Source organism: Antedon bifida, chromosome 2 (assembly GCF_963402885.1).
Source record: "Antedon bifida chromosome 2, ecAntBifi1.1, whole genome shotgun sequence".
Taxonomy (NCBI): Eukaryota; Metazoa; Echinodermata; class Crinoidea; order Comatulida; family Antedonidae; genus Antedon; species Antedon bifida.
In genome coordinates this window covers 29,205,535-29,229,751 of record NC_136227.1, presented here as the reverse complement: position 1 = coordinate 29,229,751, position 24,217 = coordinate 29,205,535, and the positions used below count along the sequence as shown (strand labels likewise).

General features: G+C 29.9%; 1 protein-coding gene across 1 annotated transcript in view; it reads right to left on the bottom strand.

Annotated features, from left to right (window-relative positions):
* Positions 1-24,217, bottom strand: part of LOC144858983 (serine/threonine-protein kinase NLK-like) — a 30,598-nt gene that overhangs the window by 4,011 nt on the left and 2,370 nt on the right. The window contains exons 2-10 of the mRNA XM_078715155.1: positions 16,702-16,831; positions 12,488-12,543; positions 6,599-6,705; positions 5,839-5,924; positions 4,502-4,711; positions 3,520-3,621; positions 2,818-2,904; positions 1,837-2,035; positions 446-539 (exon numbers count right to left, since the gene is read on the bottom strand). Coding sequence (XP_078571281.1) covers positions 446-539; positions 1,837-2,035; positions 2,818-2,904; positions 3,520-3,621; positions 4,502-4,711; positions 5,839-5,924; positions 6,599-6,705; positions 12,488-12,543; positions 16,702-16,831 — 1,071 coding nt within the window. The remainder of the gene's footprint in view (positions 1-445; positions 540-1,836; positions 2,036-2,817; positions 2,905-3,519; positions 3,622-4,501; positions 4,712-5,838; positions 5,925-6,598; positions 6,706-12,487; positions 12,544-16,701; positions 16,832-24,217) is intronic.

The following is a 24,217-nucleotide window of genomic DNA, read 5'->3' as shown; positions in this document are numbered from 1 at the left end:
TCATCATCTTACGAATAATGCTACTTTCTAGAGTTATTTTTTAAATAATGATTTAGTAGAATTTACAAAACTTTTAATTAACTTATTTTGTATTACTAAACATAAAAAAAAATTATTTAAAAAAAAATGTACACAGTAGTGTTCATCCCATATCCACAAAAAGAACAGTATTTAAATTTGAGAGAATTACAATTCAAATTATTAAAAGTTAAATTTCAAACGAATTGAAGTCATATAATAGAAAGTAACAATGCATCTTAATTCTATTGTAAAGCTAGGTAAAAACAAGCCCATCCAATATTGTCCTCCCCACCCAACTCTAACGATGGTAGAGTCCATTATGATTGTTTTATTGTCTAGGGTGGTTATTGTTCCGATTAATGTAATTTTCTGGGGTTATCTCCCATGTGGGCTTATATGCTTATATCTGAAACTATAAACTCACCTCGCAAAGCTCTTGAATGCTGCAGACTGTGGGTTAATACAAAGGGGGATGTAATTTCCTTGGTGGCGCTCTGTGATGAATTTTAAAAGGGATTCTGAAATTTGAAAACAAAAAACATTGCCTATTTATACAAGAAAAGCATATCAAAATAGACAAATTATTTATTACCATTAAAGATGTATTGTCCCCCTGAAAAAATATTTTTTTTAAATTTTTTTGTTGAATATGCCATTTTAATGCCACATTTAATTATCCACTTTGACCAAAACTTGGATCGAAAAAAAATGTATTTACTTGAAAAAACTGTAATTTAATGCAAAAAATGGTCAAATTGGCTGCCAGCCAATGGTTTTTGGTGAAATTTTATATATAATATAATATTATTTTTTTTTCATTTTTTTTTCTACGGAAGTGATTAACTTTATTAAAACTACAAAATAACATATTCAAAGTCTGATTTAATTAATTTTCATTTTTCATGTTTTTGGGGGACAATACATCTTTAAATAGTAGAATAATAAAAAAAAGTTCAATGATCCTAATAATGATCAAACAAAGATAGAAATGTTGAATCATTACTACACAATCTTTACAGCCCAATATTTCAAGAGTTCTAATCTGTCAGTGTCATAATAAGTCTAATTATCTTCGGCTTATTTTGTTTGGTTTTCTGTTAGCAGAAAGGAATACCAGTAGAAATACTATTGTTAATGCTTAAGGTCAAAATGAATCAAATATCCCTTTGTTAAGCCAAGTACAGTATTAAATACAAGAGAGTTAACAATCACTAATTTAGTTTTTATCTATGAAACTTATCAACTAATTTCCTTCCTATAAATCCAGCTGTGTTAAAATGCAAACCTGATAAACAATTACACATGGATGTCCACACAAACACAACAAACATGTCATTGTAACCATTGGGTTAAATTTCAGAAGAGTGGTGTATTTTAAATGTAAATCAAATAGCATTGTAATTCTTATGTTATTTTACAGTGTTGAGATGCAAAGTTTAAATAACTTTTAAATTGTTATTTTGATATTATTGATGACCTTGGGATTTCAATAAATATTTATCTAATTGAAATAAAAAGTTGATTTAATTCCAAGATATGATAATTAGGTCAAAGGTTAAACAATGCTGGTTACAATATACAAAAAGCACATAGTCCTATTAATAATATTCTACAATATAGTTATTCCATTTCAGACTACAGAGATTGCTGTAATCTTGTGCTCTGTCTGCACTATCAAAATAGTTTGTTGTGCCCAAATATGGTAGTGATATGACATCATGTCCATATACAGTATGGGATTATCATATTTTTTTGTTGGCTAAGTTTGATAGTGTCGACAGAACTTTACTCTTCCCTGGCTATTCCATTATTTACCTTTGACCTGTCGTACAGATGTAAGTCTTGATTCGTAGCTGGAGTCGAATCGTTGAGGTGCGCATGGTTCAAAGTTGGATACGTATTCACGTCCGGTTGGTGTGTTGTGGCAGCATTGGCACATGCATGTGTGGTAGCGTAAACGGCCTTCGTCAAGGTATGGGTGAGCTAGAGCGTCTGTACAGGAGATACGTTTATCCTAGAAAATAAAGAAAATGTCAACAGGGTTCAATGTTTTGGAGAGCAATATATCTCAATAAATTAAATTCTTTTGAGAAATCATTATTTACGGAGAACATTCTATTTATATGTCTTTTTAACTATTTTTTTAACAGACAAGTAAATATGTACATACAAGTACCATACATTTCTTTTTCATTTTATTCTAAAATTATAGTTGTGACCAAAAATAGTAATGACCAAATATAGTGATGACCAAATATAGCGATGACCAAATATAGCGATGACCAAATATAGCGATGACCAAATATAGCGATGACCAAATATAGTGATGACCAAATATAGTGATGACCAAATATAGTGATGACCAAATACAGTTATGACCAAATACAGTGATGACCAAATACAGTGATGACCAAATACAGTGATGATCAAATATAGTGATGACCAAATATAGTTATGACCAAGTAAAGACCAAACTGAGTTGTAGTACAAAATAACCTAATACCTGTTAACAGGTTTAAAAGCATGTCTACACTATCATACTAGTTTGACAAAAAAAGTGTGATGTGCCCATAATATGGTAGTGATATGCCCAAATATGGTAGTGATATAATGTCATCATGTCCATATTTGGGCATACAATTTGATAGTGTAGACAGAGCTTAAAGTATTAACAAATGGTTATTATATAAACATGTCACATTGCATAATACAATCATTCTAACATATACAATGTTGAATAAGATTGATAAGTAACTGATCCATATGAATTCCAGATAAACTAAAATTAATACTTACTGGATTAAAAACGAGCATTCTGCTAAGAAGATGAACTGCCTCGTGTGTTGATTGACTGGATAGTGTGTACAGTGCGGATAAAGATGACTAAGAATATAGAAATAAGCATAAACAATGATAACTTAATATACAACATGTATGATCAGGATAAATTTATCATTCTGTTGATAAAAGATTTCACTTTTAGCATGGAGAAATTTTCTCCACGCTTTTATTGTTAAAAAACAAAGGGATTTAAAATGTTTTATATAGGAGTATTATTTTAGATTGGAATGAAGGCCCTAATGAGAGAACTTGGTAGAATGGTCTACTGTATAAATTACAAAGATTGTGCTAGACAGAGGAAGGTAAGCCAACCCAGCCTAAAGCTCTGCCTACACTATCAAACTAGTTTGACAAAAAAAGTCTGATGTGCCAAAATATAATAGTGATATGACATCATCATTATGTCCATATATGAGCATATCACATTTTTTGTCACAGTTTGACAGTGTAAGCTTATCATAAGGCCTGTCACCCAGCCTAGTTTCAACATAACATCTACGATACAGATATCATAGTTCACGATAATATCTCTAAGCACCTACCCAAGAAAACTATCCACATACCTTTCAGACACTCACCCCTACATTTTACTAGCTAAATATCATTTTTACTGGTTCTTATTTAAAATGATTTTTTTTTTGCCACTTAGGTACTCACTGGTTTATGTGGTTGCTGTAGAATGTGTGTTTTAGCTCCATCACATGCATACCTAAGATCCTGATGGCTAGGTGTTCCCAGAAGCTCCATAATCAGATTTAACTATAAATACAAAGTATTATTAACATTATTATATATACATTATCCTTTCTTTGGCCTGTGGATTAATATTGTCATGATACCCGATGATGATCAAAGATATCATACTGCTAATATTACAGAGAATAAGCTGAAAATAATGTTAATCTTTTAAGTTTATAAAAACAGTGTCTCTAAAAATAAAGGTTGTATAACTGCTGGCATTTGAAGTATACCATTGTTCTTAGTATCATATGACAATTTGAAAAAATCTCAATTATTCCATGATTTTAATAGTATTATACCATTTTTTACTTATTTCTGTTTTATTGTTGTCATCGAACAATTATGAACAAAATAGAATTAAAGAAATAGAAAAAATTTTGAAGAAAAAAAAAGATCAAAAATGACTATAAAACCAACAATCTTGAAAACAAACTCTTAGTTAGTGGTAATACAGTAAGCCTGTTTGATATTTGAAAAGTATGTACAATATGTTATAAAGAGGATCATCAGACTTGGAAATTTACCCGGGTAAGTTGTTTACACCAAAGTCAGTGATAATTGGTCCATGAAGCCAACTTAGCAAGTAATAATAATAATATCAATATCCTGGATTTATATAGCGCCTAATGTTGTGAAACCTCTAAGCGCTGACAAAGCTGTCTAGATCTAACCGGGTTCCCATTTATACACCTGGGTGGAGCGAGGCAAACGTAAGTAAAGTATCTTGCCTAAGGATACAAGCAATGCAGCGAGAGTTGGATTTGAACCTCGATCTCACGATCAGTAGTCGAACATCCAACACACTGCGCCACACGCCCTTACAGTAAATAACTAAGCCTGAATGAGCCATAAGTCTGGTGACAAATTTAAAAAAAAACGTTACGAAAGAAAGACTTACTTGTGTAACAGGACTTTGTGCTTGAAATAGAATACGTCGACCTAAAAGTTCAGCGAATATACAGCCGACTGACCACATGTCAACAGCATTTGTATAGTATTTGCTGCCAGTTAATATCTCAGGCGCACGATAGTACTGGGTCACCACTTCTTGGGTCATGTGCTTTGAACGGTCAAGTTCTTCTACTCTTGCCAGTCCAAAGTCACAAATCTACAATAAATTTATTATAGTTTTTATATTACTAGTGTTGAATGGTTGAGGTCATTTTTAATTTATATTGTATCAATTAAAGTTGTTTACATTTTAAGTTACCTTACAGTTTTACAGACTAGATTTGTTTTGTAAAAAGAAATCAAACAATATATGGGCCTATTGCATTCATTTTAAACAGTTACAAATGTGAAAAATAAGTATATTCTAATAATACTAATACTAATGCTACAAATAACAGAAAGAATCACATGCGGATTGATATTATCATTGATGCACCTCTACTTTTGGTGCGATAGAGTCGACCCCATAGATAAATTTCTTTAATGAAAGATTTTCTCTGGCTTAAATGCAGCAATGTAATTACTGTCAATAATCAGAGCCTTCTAAATACTCTGGACACTACATGCCATTTTTAATTTTGGTGCAAGCCTTTAACCGTAAAATGTTAATTAATTTCAGTCATATATGACTTATTCCTATTTTAACTTTAAATACATGACTGTTACTTAGGCCTACAATGTTGTTTTTACACTCACACAGGCATTGGAGCATGCCTTTGACAATGGCTTAATCTTAACAAACTCATAGTGCAAGGTGTTTTATTGTATTCCAGGCACCTGGCGTACAGTTAAGAACACAAATAGGGCTTTAAGTGCCCTATGTGAAGTAAAATTCCCTCATGTGCACACTCAAAATAACAATGTATATTATAAAACCTTGAAAGCCCAGTAGGGGTAAACTTCTAAGGTGTTATTCATCTGATAAAGAAACAACTTTAAAAAGTGTTTTGAATAAAGTTACATATCCAAGGATTTTGTTTTTATCAGCAAGGTCTTCTAGTTAGTTTAATTTCAGTTAACTTCTAGGATCAACCTAGTCTTGCTACCAAACTTTAAGTGTATGTTCACACAAGCGGCATAAAATTGGATTGTGTATACGACTGTATGAATTCACCTTACATACCGACGCGACATTGGCATTTATCGATTTTTAACAGTACAAATAATCAGTTTTTTAATTGTGTACCAAGTTGTTTTATATGCAATTTTGTACAATTATGCACATAACAAAAACCAGCTTAATGTCTCCACAGAAGGACGAGCTAATGAGATGACATCAATTACCTTAAGTATACAATTGCTATTGACTAGAAGGTTGCCAGGCTTGATGTCACGATGAAGTATTCCTGCTGAGTGTAGATATTTCAACCCTAAAAAAGACAATTTAGCTTAGAAATTAATTTCAATAGTAAATATTACCTTTGGCCTCACAAACATAATCAAATAAAAATATTTACATTTAACAACCCTTCAGACAAATACAAACAAATTAGAAAAGATGAACATAAAGCATACAGATAATAGTTATAGTTTAATATAATAATAAAAAATTAAATGGTAACATTTCGATGATCATAAGAATAACAAATGTCAATTTATCATTATAAAATAAATCATACTATCTGCAATAACCTCCCGAGAATCAAGCAGTGCACATTTTGCTCATTTCACATATTGAGTACATGAGTATGTTTATTACTAGTGTTAAATACTTAGAGGAACCACCGACAATTTAGACACTAGTATTGAAAGACATGAGACGTACTATTAATATCTTAACATGTACATAACAGGTATAAAACAATCAGTAAATAAATCATAAATGGGTCATTTTTGGAACACAATTGTACTGAGCAATAATGACAATTCTGTTGTTTACAGTATGACAAAATGTTCCAAAATTGTCAATTCTTGTGTTATATAAACAGTACTATTACTAAAGAAAACAATAAACTAACAGTTAATACAATGAACTACAGCATAAACATTGAAAACAAAAATTAAGAATTTAATAAAAATATTATAATAATAAAAATGAACAAACCTCGAAGAATTTGGTAGAGGAAGACTTTGACATGATCTGAACTAAGTGGCTGAGGTGATACAATAATCTTATGTAAGTCACTCTGGAGTAGTTCTGTAACTACATATCTGATAATATAACATTAAGGAACTTGAAACATCTCCTGTGGTCTCTAATTACCACACTTGTATAGTAAATCATACATCAAAATTCTTCGCCAGCAATATTATATAGATTGCATATGAACATGGCTACTCTCAGCTGAATTAAACACAGTATTATTATTAATATCAATAATATTCTTTGATGATTTTAATATGATCAGTATGTTGCATATATAACAGTATACTGTGAAGTGTATCCCATGAAGTAATAATATTTATTTGGATCAGCAGTGGTACACATGCGAAGATGGTGCATCCATACAATTACATTAAAAAAAACACAACTTAAAAACTATACAAAAACAAGGGAAAAGAAAAACAAAACATGTCAATTAAAAAATATATTGTTTATAAAAGCATTTATTATAACTATAATTCTAAAGTTTAAAATTGAACCTATAATTTATAGGTTTAATTTTTAATATAAGAAATAAACTTTCCTAAACAAACTAAAAATATAATACAGTATATCCTTAGTCATGGTAGATATTGATTTTACTTATGTATGAACATGATGTGTACAGCATGATTGAGTGTCAATGACCTTAATTTGTCATTATGGGTTAGGGTTAAGACACAGATATACATGCTAGGTCATCAAAATCTGTTTTTTTTCTAAGCCTTAAGCATTGTCTACACTATCAAAAACTATATGGTAGTGATATGCTCAAATATGGTAATGATATGACGTCATCATGTCCATATATGGGCACACATTTTTTTGTCACATTAAGTTTGATACAGAGCCTAAGGACCGGGAGAGGTAGGTTTTTTAATTCTCATAGCAATGCATTGTCAGCTAAGAAGTTGAACTACAAACATGTGTATGAACACATATTAATTAATGATCATGAATGCAGTATAGTTATTTTCATTAGGGTCAGTCAGACTATGTTCCGGTCAGGCATACTTTCCATTCAGTTTCAACCAATGTTCCGGTCAATCATTCTTTATTCCATTTAGTCTTACTTATCCAGGTTAATTTTTACAAATATTTCTGATAAGAAGCCTCTTTATAACCGAGTCCTAGTATGGCTTAAAGATCGTTCCTACCCAACAGAATACCGCTCCTCCCAAATGCACTGTAAATGCAAATATCTCTGAATTACCCTCTTTAAGAATTTATTTCCAAGTAAAGAATCAAGTTGTCTAATACCTCTGAATTCCGTCAGAATTTTATAACTTAATTCTTTAAAAGGTAAAGAAGGCAAAAAAAAAAATGTCTTTAGTCATCGTAGATCATCGACTAGTAGTCATTGGATGAAGTGCAATGCAATTGCTATTATGTCAATGACCTGTATTTGCCTGCATAGTATGATACTGTAGTTTATACTAGACTAGTATGTCTATCCATTAACTATAAAACTATAATTACAGACTAATGATAATATAAGATGTTGTTAGAAACAGTCCTATGAATATAGTACTGTATGTCTTCAAACAAAGCTCTGTCTACACTATCAAACTATGTCTTCATATAAAGCTCTGTCTACACTATCAAACTATGTCTTCATATAAAGCTCTGTCTACACTATCAAACTATGTCTTCATATAAAGCTCTGTCTACACTATCAAACTATGTCTTACAAAAAAAGTATGATGTGCCCAAAGATGACAGTGATATGATGCCGAAATATGGTAGTAATATGACATCATCATGTCCATATATGGGCATATCACATTTTGTTGTCACATAAAGTTTGATAGTGTAGACGGAGCATAAGAACTTATAATTCTACAAACAACTACCTTTATTAAGTAATTTACACTACTATATTTGGTCTATTCCAGTACAGTATGACAATATATGCTGAATAAAGAACTGGGATACAGATAAAAAACAGGGATATGGATAGCAATGCACTTAATATTTCCTTCAAAGCTGGAAGTGTGTTCACCTTTACTTCCACCTTAAATCCGTCTTCTTTCAATTAAGGCATGGACTCTTTCATTCATATAGCAAGAAGCTATGGCAACATACAGTAGTAAAATGTCATAGTAAAATTCTACAAACAACTACAGCATATATAATTTAGACTACTATACTCCTACTACTTGGTCTATTCCAGTACAGTATCACAATATACAATAATATATTGCTGAATAAAGAACTTAAAAACAGGGATATGGATAACAATGCACTTAAGGCATCTTATAACAAGAAGCCCTTATTATTCAGTTATGGCAACATAGTAAAATGTCATACTTAATATTCTGATAACAAGCATAAATCAAGATAAGCTAAACTAATCAATTTTAATGTTGAAATATTTGTGTTTAATTTGAAAGCACATTTTGTGGTGCATTCATTAATCCAGCAAAGGGCAATTACAATACAATTAGGAATATTTAATTTCATTATTTAATCATTATTATGATCATGATCTTGTTTCTTTATTCTTTAGACTTCTGAGGTTAAGTAATGTGTTCCTCTATAGAAAATATTTTATGTTTAATGATAATAAAAGAGAATACTTCATATTGTGGCGAGATCATTATTTCCTTTTCAATTTTAAATTGGTTGAATTAGGTTGCAAAAATAATGTATTGTATCTGAAAAATTAGGAATATTTAATTTCATTATTTAATCATTATTATGATCATGATCTTGTTTCTTTATTCTTTAGACTTCTGAGGTTAAGTAATGTGTTCCTCTATAGAAAATATTTTATGTTTAATGATAATAAAAGAGAATACTTCATATTGTGGCGAGATCATTATTTCCTTTTCAATTTTAAATTGGTTGAATTAGGTTGCAAAAATAATGTATTGTATCTGAAAAATTAGGAATATTTAATTTCATTATTTAATCATTATTATGATCATGATCTTGTTTCTTTATTCTTTAGACTTCTGAGGTTAAGTAATGTGTTCCTCTATAGAAAATATTTTATGTTTAATGATAATAAAAGAGAATACTTCATATTGTGGCGAGATCATTATTTCCTTTTCAATTTTAAATTGGTTGAATTATGTTGCAAAAATAATGTATTGTATCTGAAAGGGGTGTTTAATAAAATTTAATACAATCGAGTTGTAGCTCTCTTCTCAGAGAGAATAGGGTAATATTGGTTTATCCAAGTAAGCTAGGCACGAAATAGACTAAATAATAATTGTAAAAAGTTCAATTATTAATGTAAATATTTTAAAGAAAACTTGCAAAAATCTTCAATCAATTTATATTAAAATACTTATTTATAAAACGAAGAATTGAATTCTAGGCCAATCTGTTGAACCCTTTCAACTATTTGAGATGAATAATCTACCAGAGTCAACCATGTACAACCAAGATATTTTATTTGTAAGCATACAACAGCTTACAAGTCAAAGGGTCTGTTCAACCTATAGCGTTAACTAGACCTATTTCTTTTTTTCAAATGTCAGTACAAAAGGTTAAAGATTTGTGATGGGTTTAAAAAATAATTCAAAACTGAAATTGCTATGCAAGTTATATCTTTAAATTTCAAAGCTTTATAAATCTTTTTCTAACCAATTGAAACTTAGTGAAGCCTACATACAGTGTAGTAGTTTGTAGATTAAATGAAATGATATTTTTTTTTTAGAAATACCACTCAGTATTCAAAAAATAATGAAGTACAGTCAATGTTATGATGTGATTATGAACATAATTCTCTAGAAGAAATGGGATTTTAAAAATTGAATATTATATCAATGTTATTGAATTTCTTAATTATTTTCTATAAAAAAAAACCAACAAATATATGCTGAAAGAATCCATTAGCTACCTTGAAATTGTATATTAATGTTATGCAATGTTTTACTCCAAAGCAATTAAAAATATACTGTACAGTTAGTTTACATGATATTATCTGAAACCTTCAGACTGAAATTTATCTTGAAGCCGGACTTTTTAATTCTCCTTAGGTAAATTATACATTTTTTTAAAATACAATTTTGATAAAAAATATAAAAAAATGATTTTGAGAAAAAAACAGTTCACAAACAAATAGTGGTGTTAGTAGTCTATGAGTGCCACTTAACCTGGATAAATTGACAATATCACATGCTCTCCAGAGGGAGATACGAAAATGGGTGCTCTAGGAACTTTTTGTATCCAAGTCCTCCCTCTGGAGAGCACAGGCTATTGTTGGTTTATCTAGATAATCTAGGCACGAAATATACTCTTTTTTTTGGGTAATTCTGAGATAAATATCGGTTATGTTGGTTTTTTCATTATTTCTATGTAGTACGCAGCATTAGGAGTTCTCCATAACATGAGATGTTTTCAATTCTGTGAATGTGAATAGTGTACAATAATTAGATATGTGTCAATGCATGTTCACAGTAGTAGCGGTATTTACTTAACTGTTAGCAAATCTACTACCCAACGCTCTTAGTCTTACATTAAAAAGCCATTCAATCTTTTAAATGATACTGCTGCTTGTAAAAATTAAATATATAATTCTTATTTTGATTTAATGAACATTTTGTAGAAAAAATCTGAAATTATTATATTATATCAATAATTATATAACTCAACCAAGAATAGTGTCTCTTTTTATTAAAAATACTGAAAATTAAACGCAGTTAATGTTTGTGTTATGGTTTTATGGAAAGAAGGTAACAAACTAAACATTTAAACTCTGTTCGGAAAGAGGTGTATTCTTTTTTGTGTGTAAATTTAGAGATGTCACCATAACCAATAATTTATTCAAAATATATGCGCTTAAATTTAATTTCAATAGTCAATAATCTAAATAGATTAATAAGTGTAGAAACAAGTGTGTAGACAGTCAATACACTTTACTGAAAATCAATCAACAATACTGAATTTATCTAGTCAAATGAAAAGCAAATTAACTAGTATGGTACTGTAGCTGCAATGCAACATATCTGTCTTACACTATCAAACTAGTTTGATGTGCCAAATATGGTAGATAGTGAAATTTCCAAATATGGTAGTGATATGACATCATCATGTCAATGTATGGGCATATCACATTTTTTTGTCATATAGCTTAATGGTTTAGACAGAGTTTAAGAATGAATGATGTTAGTTATTATATTGATTTGAAGCACAAAGAGTATTTTATTAATAAGTAATTACTATTTAAAGCATCCAAACTTGTGATGATTTTATATTAATATTAGTAGAACTCAGTAATGATTATCATTGTATTAAACTACAATGTTGTTAGAACTGCTGTAGCCATAGAATCTTCTCTGGATATGCCTTTGTGTACACAAGACAGACCAACAATAAATGTTTTCATCCTATCTAAACACAATGAGAATCGCATCTTTAAACAAAGAAGCAGTAAAAAATTGTTTCTATGCGCATTTTACTGTACATACAGATTCTCTACGATTTCTTTTGAAGAGTTTTTTACCTACAGTAATTCAGAAACAACTTACAGTACAGTTACACCTGATTACTACAACACAAAATGTAACAAATGATTACATGTATGTATATCTCCTAAGATAATCTCACTGAGTTACAGCGATTTCACACAATAATTTGTCACTGTGTACAGTATACAGTACTTTACAGCGTAAAAAAACTCATTATAAAGCATATTACAGACACCATACACACAGATATGCTTTCACATATTTATACGAAGGTAACGCAACAATTTATTAAAATATTGTTATGTTTTGTAAGATGTTTGTGCACTGTGTGAATCGGGTATTACAATGTTGTTACGTTTTGTAAGATGTTTGTGTACTGTGTGAATCAGGTATTAGCAAGTCAAAGAAAACATTTGTACAAAAAGGATACATTTCCTCAAAGAAGTCAACTGGAGGTGGTTGAAGGATATCTAAAGCTTGTAGTACCTGAAAGAACAATAAATTAAATTAAATAATCAATATGTCTGCATTAATAAAGTATTTAATGAATAATGATATAGTTTGTGTTTCTGTTATGTTCAGATCCATGGAGTTATGTTTTCGTATCGCAAAGAAATGTCATATATAATTAGCATCGTAACAGCAAAGTGTTCAAATTTGCTTAAAAGACGCTTTCGTTTGAAACTGAAGTGTCACTGATTTGGGCGAACATCTGGTATACAGGAGTAAATTTGATTTGTTAGAGGTCAAAATCATTGATGCATGACTTTCGTATCGTTGATGCATGACTTTCGTATCATAAGCGTCGTTCACAAGAGGTGGCTTCCACTAATCTTTTCCTGGTTCAGACCTATGGAGTTGTACGCCGCACACGATCTGAATGAAGGCATACCTCCGTGATCAAGCCCTTATTAGACGCATACTATGAGTCTCCTATTTACATTAGAAGGCATGTGCCAAGAGGAGACCGACGATGTTGCCCACAGCCTCATACAGTTATGAAGCCTATAGTACTGCTTAAAATGTCAATTATAATGAAAACTCAACTTATATTAAAAATGAGTAGAGGCTTGAGAAAATTATATAGGATTGAATAAATTCCATTTTTTGAACTGTTAGTAAAAATGGAACTTTAAAATAACAGGTTTTAACCTTTAAAAAATTGACTATACAATGATAAAACATGATTTTAAGTTATTCTGCAAAAAAACACTGGTGGTAAACAATTTAACCTAACTCATTTATTTTTTCAGCAATATGTTTAAAAATGTTTTAAATGAATGGTTTCTGCTTCCAATATTTCTAGTACAGAAGCCATTAAGGTAATTTACGATGTTTAACAAATTCAATTTTTGTTATACAATAGATTACCTAAATTGTGATACACATTTTTTATTTTCTTTTATTTTGAATCAGAAATCAAAAGAAAAATGAAATTGTTGTTGCCATAGAAACAAAACCAACGATGATTGATTCCTGTTTTTCTAGTATTTTTACATAAAATCAGAAGTAGATAGGTCATAAGAAAAGTTTAATATTTCAAGATGAGAAATTGATAATGCAGGTAATGATAAACGTAAGAAAAACAAGTCTAGAATCTGAAAATTACAGTTAATACTTACTACATTTTCAGTCTGTACTTTTTCACCTGATAAAATTACAAAGATTATTTTTTGAAGAAAGAAAGAATTTTTTGTTTTGGTATCAAATATCATTAACAAAAAGGTTGTTATTGCTGCACAGTACAGTAAACAGTATCGCAACAACATTTGTTGTCAACTCGGCAAAAAAACATGCGATTATGCAAGTAGTAAATATTGTTAAGATGATGATAGAAATTACGATTCAAAATGTCTGTAAAAAATAATGGTACTGTATAATAGATGTAATGTAAGATAGCAGACAACAAAATGACAGCGATAATTGATATTAAAAAAATAAAAAACTCAAGAAATTAGGCCCACAATAGCTAACTGTATAATGAAAAAATTAAACCATGAGAAATAAACTGCAACAGCAGGCGGTAGGAATATAGTAGGCCACAAAACAGGCTGTTGTCTACATCAGCAGCAAAGCAATAGTAATCTACTGCCATCACTGTGCCTGCAGGCTATGTTAGACCTGAACCTTGCCAGTAAGGCAACCAGTAATTCTGTAAATGGTTTTACCTAGCTCAGGTAATTAGGAGCCAATGAAAGCAGAATATAACACTTACTTATGCAAATTGAATGAGACTTTGTCAAGTACTGTAGTACAGATGCATATTAGACTTAAGCTACACAATACTGTAGCCTTGTTTTTATTCAAAATCTACAATTTATATTTGAGTGTTTTTTTTATTTCCTTTCTACAGGGAATATTTATGAATTATATTAATAATATATTAAATGAACAAAAAAATAATAACTATGTTTTCTAATTGTTTTAATATATATTTTTTAAAGGTTTTTAATTGAATTTACTTAATAAACTTCTGAAGTAATTACACAGTAGCCAAGGTTTAAGTTAATATTCAAATTAATGATTAATCAGAAGCCTTGTAAATGTAAATTTAGTTTCATGCTTATAATAAAAAATATTACAAAAAGGTGTTAAGTCTAAATATACCCAAACTTGACAGTACAAAAAAGCTAAATCTGGTTAAAAAATAATTAAATATTAAATTCTCATAAAAATGGTGCCACATATATTTATTGTATGGAAACGTTATCATGTAGACAGTCAGGTTTCATGCTAGTCTACAACACCTGAAAATGGAGCGTATTATCACTTTTCATGGTTATAGTTTTTGCAATGATTTAGCCTAAAACAATAGAATCTTAGATTTTCCCTACATAAAAAATGGATTAAGCCATGACCTTTGGACCTTACCTTCAACCTCTCAGGTCACTAGACCTTTAAAAAATGTTCCTCAGCATGAATAATTGGAAACAAAAGAAGAGTCTGAACTCAGCAAACTAACAAAGAACAACCTGACTAACAAAGAATAACAATACCAAATTCAAAAACAATTGTTTTCAACAAAATAAGAAAAAGTACAAAGTACCATAATTGATTCCCAATCTAAACTAATAAATTAGGCGACCTCAGGAAGCTTTAAATCCAATATTGATATTTTGATAAACTTAAAATGGCAAGATAATGGGAAGAGATTATGGATTCCATATTATTCATGGATAAAAAAGAATTAACCACTAAAGCGTGACTAGATGATTTAAATCTGACACAAAAAAGAAATAAGAAAAAAAAGAAGAAAAAGAATTAACAATTTTTCTTCAAATTATGAGGAAACCACTACCAGCTGAAGAAATACTATTATTATTATAGAAGCTGTACTTTATATTGTATTAATTTATTTCAATATTTTAATATAATATTTTGCTAATTTATAATATTTATAAGCTTTTTGGGCTACCCCGAATAAAGCTGTTTTTTTAATTCAATTCAAAGTCTGATTTAATTAATCTTCATTTTTCATGTTTTTGGGGGACAATACATCTTTAATAATGTCATTAATGTTGTGAAGTTGTAGTTTAAGCAAATTTTTCATATAATTTTATTTAAACTTTAAGTTATAGTTGCCATACATACACACAATCTTAAGAGAATTTCAATTAAGTAAGACACAAAAATGTATACATACAAATTACAAGAGACCATAATAATACAGAACACTTTCCAATAATACTAAACAGTATAAAACATGAATTATTCATGAGATGTGCCAAGTCAAGCAGATTAAACAGCAAACTTATGGCACACTGTCTAACCAATTATGATGCTTTGTGCAAATTGTAACCACCTTCATCACTATGGAAACATGACCAATTTGTCGTTTTCAGGAATGATAACACTGAATCAAAATTTAGTAATTACTGTCATCTTAATTCCTAGTAGGTGAATGTGTGAACGCACTTTCAGAAGCATGGAGGAATTTGTAACAAAAATTATTTTTACTCAAAATTATAAAAATGTAATGTTATTAAACTATAGTAATATTACTATAGTAATGTATTACAATAAAAAAAGCAACAATACACAGTGCATTATTAAAATGGTAGAAATGATTTTAAAAATGTAACACTTTTTAAATAACAAATTTACAATAAATTACTAGTTTTTTTTTATTTTTTATTTCAACAATATTTTACGAGGGTGGTCCATCCAGCCGAAGCTGATCATTAGGGATCCTCACAGAAATACATCATGACAAGACATAAACATGTAACAATAAAAATGTTATGCCATTATATTATAACTATAATAATTATAGTAGTAATTGTGTAGATAAGGTGGAAAAACATCATCAGGGAAACTTGTGGTTATTCCCTACAAGATGACAGTGGCAATTTAGAAGTCCAAAGTACATCACAACATAATATGCAATTAGTAAGCATGCAATATTAGCCCACACTGGTGGTAAATTATACTATGACCATCTTTCATTGTTTAGAAAAATAATTAGGGTTAATCAGGGGACAGCGCATAATAAGCTCTTTAATCAAAGAATTAACACATTTTAATTGTCAAAAACAAATTTAAGACAGCTAGTCCTATTGTTTACTTCATATTTTAATTTGTTGTGGCAAGCCAACTTTATTCACCACATACACAAACTCGGAAAAATGTAAAAAAAAAGCTTACATTATCATGTTTAAAGAAGAATAACATCTTAAGTTCTCTGTAGACTCTCTTTGAGGAGATAACATTTTGGAAAACATTTGGCATCTTCTTGAGGGCCACTCTTCTACCATCCCGAGGATCTGTCACAGACCTATTAAAAGACAAAAAGAAAATATATGTTAAAAAACACATCATTTATAAATACCTGTCAACCCTCACTCTTATGCAGTCCAATTATAAAAACACCCTAACCCACAATTAAAACTATTTTTATACAGTACAGGTTTTACTAATCATTTTCTAAACTAGGCATAATTACTTTCATAATTCAAGGCTTTTAATTTCTTTCATAATTCAAGGCTTTTAATTTAGGATGTTCATCATACATTATCAAACTTTATGTGATATATGGACACGATGATGTCATATCTCTATCATATTTGGGCATATTACTAGTACCATATTTGGGCATATCACTACCATATTTATTTCTTTATTCTTAGGTTGACGGGTATGTAAAGCTGAGGAATTTCTGGAAAGCTATATTCCATTGCAGAGATGTCAGACTTTAAAAAAGGAAAGTAACCACATAACCAATGACTACTGTACAACAAAAAGGAAACAAAGAAACTTTACATGTTGAAGGAAGTGGTTTTGTTATTTCTTTTTTTTTTATTGAGTGAGACTGGTTTAAACTTTACAGTACTGTATGTCATCATTTAAAAAACATTATTCTCAATGATGAAACGCACACACCTATTCATTGAGTACATACAATTCATACCAGAATAAATTAATAAATAAAAATAACATTGTTTATGGGGCTTGTTTCTGCTGAATATCACAAAAAAATAATCTTTCTTTTGTAAGGGGATATACCCGGATAACTCATCCTGTAGATAATGAATGTTCTTCTAAATTTAGCAGGGTTTCGGAGGAGGCAGTTAAAACGGAAAATTGCCAATGTAGTTATTTTCCGGACAAAATATTGTATGAGAGTTTTACGTAAAGCAAGGTAATTTCATGCAGAAATTTCAATCCGGTGCTTTTTCGCTTTTAGTGAACAACTGACTTCGATTCCTGGTTATCTGGTTCCAGCAGCATGTTCAGACCGCTTAACAATCTCGTAAACACAGCCTAGTAACATGCATTGTTGTAAGGATGCTGGATTTGTAACACCAGCTTTGTTGTTCATCAGTCAGTTTCCTTCCTCAAGTGGGCGTGTCCATAATTGAGACAAGTAACTTCCTGCATGTCCAGGATGTTCCATGTTCCAAGAAGCTTCACCTACCCTGTAGTACTGTAGTAGGGATTAGATGGGATTAAGACCCATGTAGTAACCAAACCTACCCTGTAGTAGTAGGGATTAGATGGGATTAAGACCCATGTAGTAACCAAACCTACCCTGTAGTAGTTGGGATTAGATTGGATTAAGACCTATGAGGTAGGTATGATGCACCATTCTGCAAAGAATATATATGTCCGACAGAATCTTAATTTAAAACATATCGTTTCTCAACTGGAAAAACTGTAATGTAATGTACTTTTTTATAAGTATGAGTAATAGTATGAGGTCTTGTACCCCAAAGTTCCAATTCCACAAAGTTAATGTTTTTTCAGCTAGACAATGAACTCAACCAATATTTAATCAGTTTCTTTGCAGGCCTTCTTTCTACTATGAGAATTTTTTTTTTTTTTTCAATTCAACTTATGTTTCAATTTTCTATTTATCCAATAAAAATCTTTTACAAGATTGACTTCTGGACTTTCATCACTGTGTGATTTATATGCAAAGTTTATCACTGAAGATTATACCATTTTTCATTATCAAAGTTTTATCATCAATTATCAGATATTCATGTAATAAACACATGTCACACTGTAATCTGACATACTGGGATCCATCATTTGTTTCCAAAAAAAGAAAAAAAAAAGTTATTTTGTAGATTTTGGTCAAATTTAAATACAGTTGAATCTCTTTAGTCTTAAGTGAAAGCGGACACCCTCAGATCTGGGAAAAAGTTTCAAGGTGAAGATGAATGCATACAGTACATTTTTAAATGCCACATGACCGTAATGTGCTTGTCAATTGTATGACCCACTATACGACCCGAAGGAGAGGTGCATCATTTTAATTTTACAATTTTTTCAATAAACCTAGATGGTACGTCACATCAATGAACAATGTTCGTCACTTTGCCACCCATTCTCATTACGATTTAAAGTTGTATAGAAATTGTTTTTTTGTCACAAAAACATCTTTTTGGTGGTCACTTTGCGCGATGTACATTGTTGAACAGTGGCTTATGAGATACAGTACTGTACAACAGTTACTGTCCATCATACATTTTTGGTTAGGCATTTTAATACAGACAGTAGACATAATGAAATGTCACATGCTCGTCATATAAACTCTGTATAAACTTGGCTATGTTAAATTCCTCAAATGAAGTCATGTTGGTAGTGTGTAAAGTAATACAGTAATGTGCTCTGAAAATATTAAGTATGATTTATAATGATATGGTTACCAAGATATGATAATACTGTACTAATAGCAATACAGTAGGCAGACTATAATATAACATTGGGATTCATATTGTGAACATTTCAGGCTGTGTGTAAGACCTTAAAGATGTATTGTTCCACTGAAAAATATTCTTTTTTCAATTTTTGTTGTTGAATATGCTATTTTAATGTCACATAATAGTTATTGACTTCGACCAAAAATTGGATCGAAAAAAACATTTATTTACCTGAGAAAACTGGAGTTTAAAGCAAAAAATGGTCAAATTGGCTGCCAGCCAAAGGATTTTTGGTTGAATTTAACCATTTTTCATGTTATTTTATAAGTGAAAACATTATTTTTTCTGTTTTTTTTTTCTACGGAAGTGATTCACTTGATTAAAACGATAAAATAACCTATTCAAAGTCTGATTTAATTAATCTTCATTTTTCATGATTTTGGGGGACAATACATCTTTAATAATAGTATACAGCAGTAGGAAACTTTGGTTTAGTACTGTAAATAAAAATTTAAATTTAATTAAAATTTCTATTATTTAGAATGAATCTTTTGCAGTTAATCTTAAACCTGCAGGAGGTTTAAAATACCAGGATGTATATTTAGCTAAAAAAAGGTAGGGTCCATGTCCTTGTCATTCATTCATAAACATACAATATTTAATAATAAATAAGATCTTTTTAAACTATTGACCTTTCATCAAGCAAAATATTTGTTTACTTTAAAAATGCTCAAATAAAACATCTTATTAAAAAAAAATTATTTTAGAATTTTGCCTTATTGTGTTAATGGTAATATTAGGCCTAATGAATTCCATATTAATGACAACAATTAATCAGCATACAATCAATAACAGTAAAACCAAGTGCTAGAATTTCCATATCAACATTCATAAAAAAATAATCAATTTCTTATATTATTTATACTTTTCAGCTCATTATTTATTATCTACGTAATTGGTAAGTAGGTTTTTTTTTCTTCATCTGATGCAATGTTATATTATATTGATAACCTCTATAATTGGAAGGTCATACGAAGGCTACAGCATGAAAGCTTGTGCTGATGCATAGAGGCTACAGTATACAGTGAAAGTGAACAATGCTAAAAATAGGAATATTACTCTACCTGAGTAGATTTAAATTAGCTTTGACAATGTAAACATAGCAACAACCGACAACATAATATTAAAACATACTGTAGAGCTCTGTTTAACTATCAAACTAGTTTGACAAAAAAAGTGTGATGTGCCCAAATACGGTAGTGATGTGCCTAAATATGGTAGTGATGTGCCCAAATATGGTAGTGATGTGCCCAAATATAGTAGTGATGTGTCCAAATATGGTAGTGATATGCAAAAAATTTGGTAGTGATATGACATCATGTCGATATAATGAGCACATCACATTTGTTGTCAGTTTGATACTGATAGTGGAGACAGAACTTTATTTTAATGATTTCAAAGTTAACAAAAAAATATATGAGAAAATTGAACATGATGAATTATTAAATGTAAATTGTATTACAGTATGACAGTTGACACCAATTATGTGTAAAGGGTAAAGATTAGAATGCTATTGATAACACCTACTCCACCCATTTCCTGTTTGATACAGTGTAGGTAGACACCCTTCCATATAGACAACATAAAATCATTGTTCAATTCCGATTGACATGTGACACAATAATAATAAAGATGATACAGTACTAGTTCAAAGTTTAATTAATTCACTGGTTATCAGTCATGAAAACTGTTCAATGTCAGAATCTATTTATGCAAGTTGTAGAACTGCAGGAAAAAACCCTGAACAAAGCTTTGTGTATGAACAACAAAAACACTAATAACTTAGATAATGTAGGCACTGTTTTGTTTTTTTTTAACATACACATCCCTCAGGGAGTCAGGGTAGATTTTTCTCATTTTTGGTCACATTTTCCAAATGCTTTTTACTGTATTTGTGTCCTCATCACACACATAGTTTGAACTTTAAATTCTTAAAATTACTTCATCAATGTGTACTTACTTCATTCCGGATATACTGATTTTAGATTTATATTTAGTATAGTACTACAGTATAAATGTGTCTAAAATAAACCTTCTCTAATTAATTGTACAAAAATAAAGATTCCTTACAATGGTTAATTCATTAAATAGAACACAATAATACTGTTCTATAATGTAACTATGGTTTCTATACTTGACGGTTTTAAGTTTAACTGAACAGGCCCTATCTTAGCTTGTACCATGTGTGGAGTAATAATTATTACTCTATGCTTAACTTAAACTGTAAATAAGTCTGAACTTATTTCTCCATGGCTTTTGAACAGTTATCTAAAGTTGTAATAATATATTCCCTGTAGTACTGTAAGCTATAGTAGGTTACACTAGTATTGTATACCAAAGGTACAGTAAATCCTCTATGCTGTTTAATTACCATCACCACACAACAGACTACGTTTTACTTTTATCCATTATACTTAAATAGAGACTGTGTGCTTTGGTCTAACCACAAAAATTTAAGATTGTGAACAAAGAAATTACAAGGATAGACTCTTGGTTACTATGTAAAAGACTTTGGACCTTAGTGATAAAAACACTATAGTGACAATGTTTTAAATATAGAAAATTATGTTACAGGGATATTGCATAAATTTTCTAATATATGAGCTATATTCTAGAACTAAATGAGTTATAATACTGTACTGTAAAGTACAGTAAAACAATCATTTTATACATTGTGTTGTAAAGTACAGAGTATACAGTAATATTTGTTTTCATTACCAGACTTTATACTACTGTATAGCTTCATACTATCAGTTATATTATTTTTAACAAAGGTTTTTCATTTCTCTTGTTTTTCATTCTTTTTACATAAATTAAAACTTCACACCAGCTACTGTTTTGATCCTCATTTAACTTGTAAATTAGGGAAGGGCTTATCAACTATATTGATCATGCAAAATCTCTTTTTGGAAATGGAACAGGCACAATGTAATAATCTATTCAAGAACTAAATCCCTCTTTCAAAGGCTTACCAAATATCCTCATATAGTATGTGAAAATACTATACAGTACAGCAGACCTATATAGTATAGTAACTTCACATTTCTTGAAATATAAAATACAATATCAATAATAATTATTAGTTTATTAATGATGCTGTACTTACTTACATTGGTACTGTAAGTAGTTTAAAAAAAAAAAAATCTACTTTGATTTATTTACAATTCATAAGCTGAATACTAACTACAGCTCTATTAATTTAGTACAGTACTTGAAACAGAATTTAATTTTCTAGTAGTATGGCATTTACTGTAAGTAATATTATAAAAAAAAAGTCTATAGAAAAGAGATTGTAAAAATGGAACACATTTACTCAATTAACACAATATCTGATTAACTACTCACTAGGCTTAAGAACCCCCTTGGAGTTGGGATGGATAGATCATTAGGTGTTAACATTTTGCTCAACACAGGATGCTATAAATCAGGCCTTAGCAAAGCAAGGACAGATTGAATACAGTACCAAGTGATTTGGATAGAAGTTTCATAAAATTTTACTATTATACTGTGTAGTATAGTACTACTACTGGTAGTAGTAGTACTCTAAGTGTATACCATGGACAAATTACTATTTCTTTGCTATACAGAGTATATTAAACATGAAAAAACCAAGAAGCACTATAACATTGTCCAAGCAACTTTATATAAGTCTTCTACAGTAGCTTTTTTTTCCAATTCAATTCAACGTAAACATTTATTTTCTTTCTTTCATATTTCATAAACAATTACAAAATATAAATTAATAAGGTAGTATTGAATTTGAAATAATTAAAAAAACTAAAAAAACATATTTATTTATCATATCTTTTATATTAAATTTCATGAAATTATTACATGAAATTAGCTACAAAGTACTGTACTGTATGTGCAGAATGCTTTTTTGAGAATCAGGTTAATTAATGCAATTCCTAGCTATTTAAGTAGTATTTAAGTTCCTTAACTACACTACCAGCCATAATAATAATATGGGGGGAAACATCCAGGACGAACTAAATTCACTTCCCTGTTTAAACAAACTTAATGCAAAAGTGTGGATACTCAAAAGTTTAAATTTGAATATTATACTATGTTAATACCCATTTTGGAGTCACCATCATGTATCCAGTTTAAACACATTTAAAATAATTTCTATGAAAATGCAATAATTTTGTTAAGCTAGTTTAAAAAAAGGTAAAATTAAAGATCTGTGCTAATTTGAAGTCGGCATAAAAAAATAAATACAAAAAGAAAGTGCCTCTGGCCAGAGCTCTACATTCAGTATAGCATAGCCCAGGAATACATATCAAATGTCATAAGAAATTTATTACTAGCATAAGAATCATTTAAAAGGCAGTTTAAGAGGCTTTGTTTATTCTTGTCCATGATAACGTACAGTAAGTGTACGGAATATTAATTGTGGATAGTTGATAGCTTAGGAGCTCCTAGGCAGTAATCGTGTCCAAATCACTCAAATTAAGCATTGGATTAAAAAAAAAATACAGTATTTAATATAATTATGTTGAGAAATTCTAAGGTAAAAACTACTGTACTGTATTATATTTTTGTCTATACATTAGTAGTATTCCACGAAATGTATACACAGTATACACTTCAATATATAATTCCATCGAGAAAAGCACATCAGTCACAAAAACTTTACTGTGACTCATTATGGTATACAAAATATATGTTAATGAGTCAGAGTGAATCAGAGACTTTGTTATGCTAGGTATGACCCAATCAGGCATATTATTGGAGGATTAATATTTACAATCCCACAGTATTTAAAGTGTTTTGTTGATACCAAACAATAACGACTACCACTACCGCCCTAAAGAATGATACATAAAAATATAATAAACAGAATATTAAGGCCGAAATACAATTTTTCAGCACATCATTTTTCTGTACATTATTGCTACATACATGTAGACAGATTTCTGTTTATTATAAAGAGGAGAAAAAAAAAGGAGAAA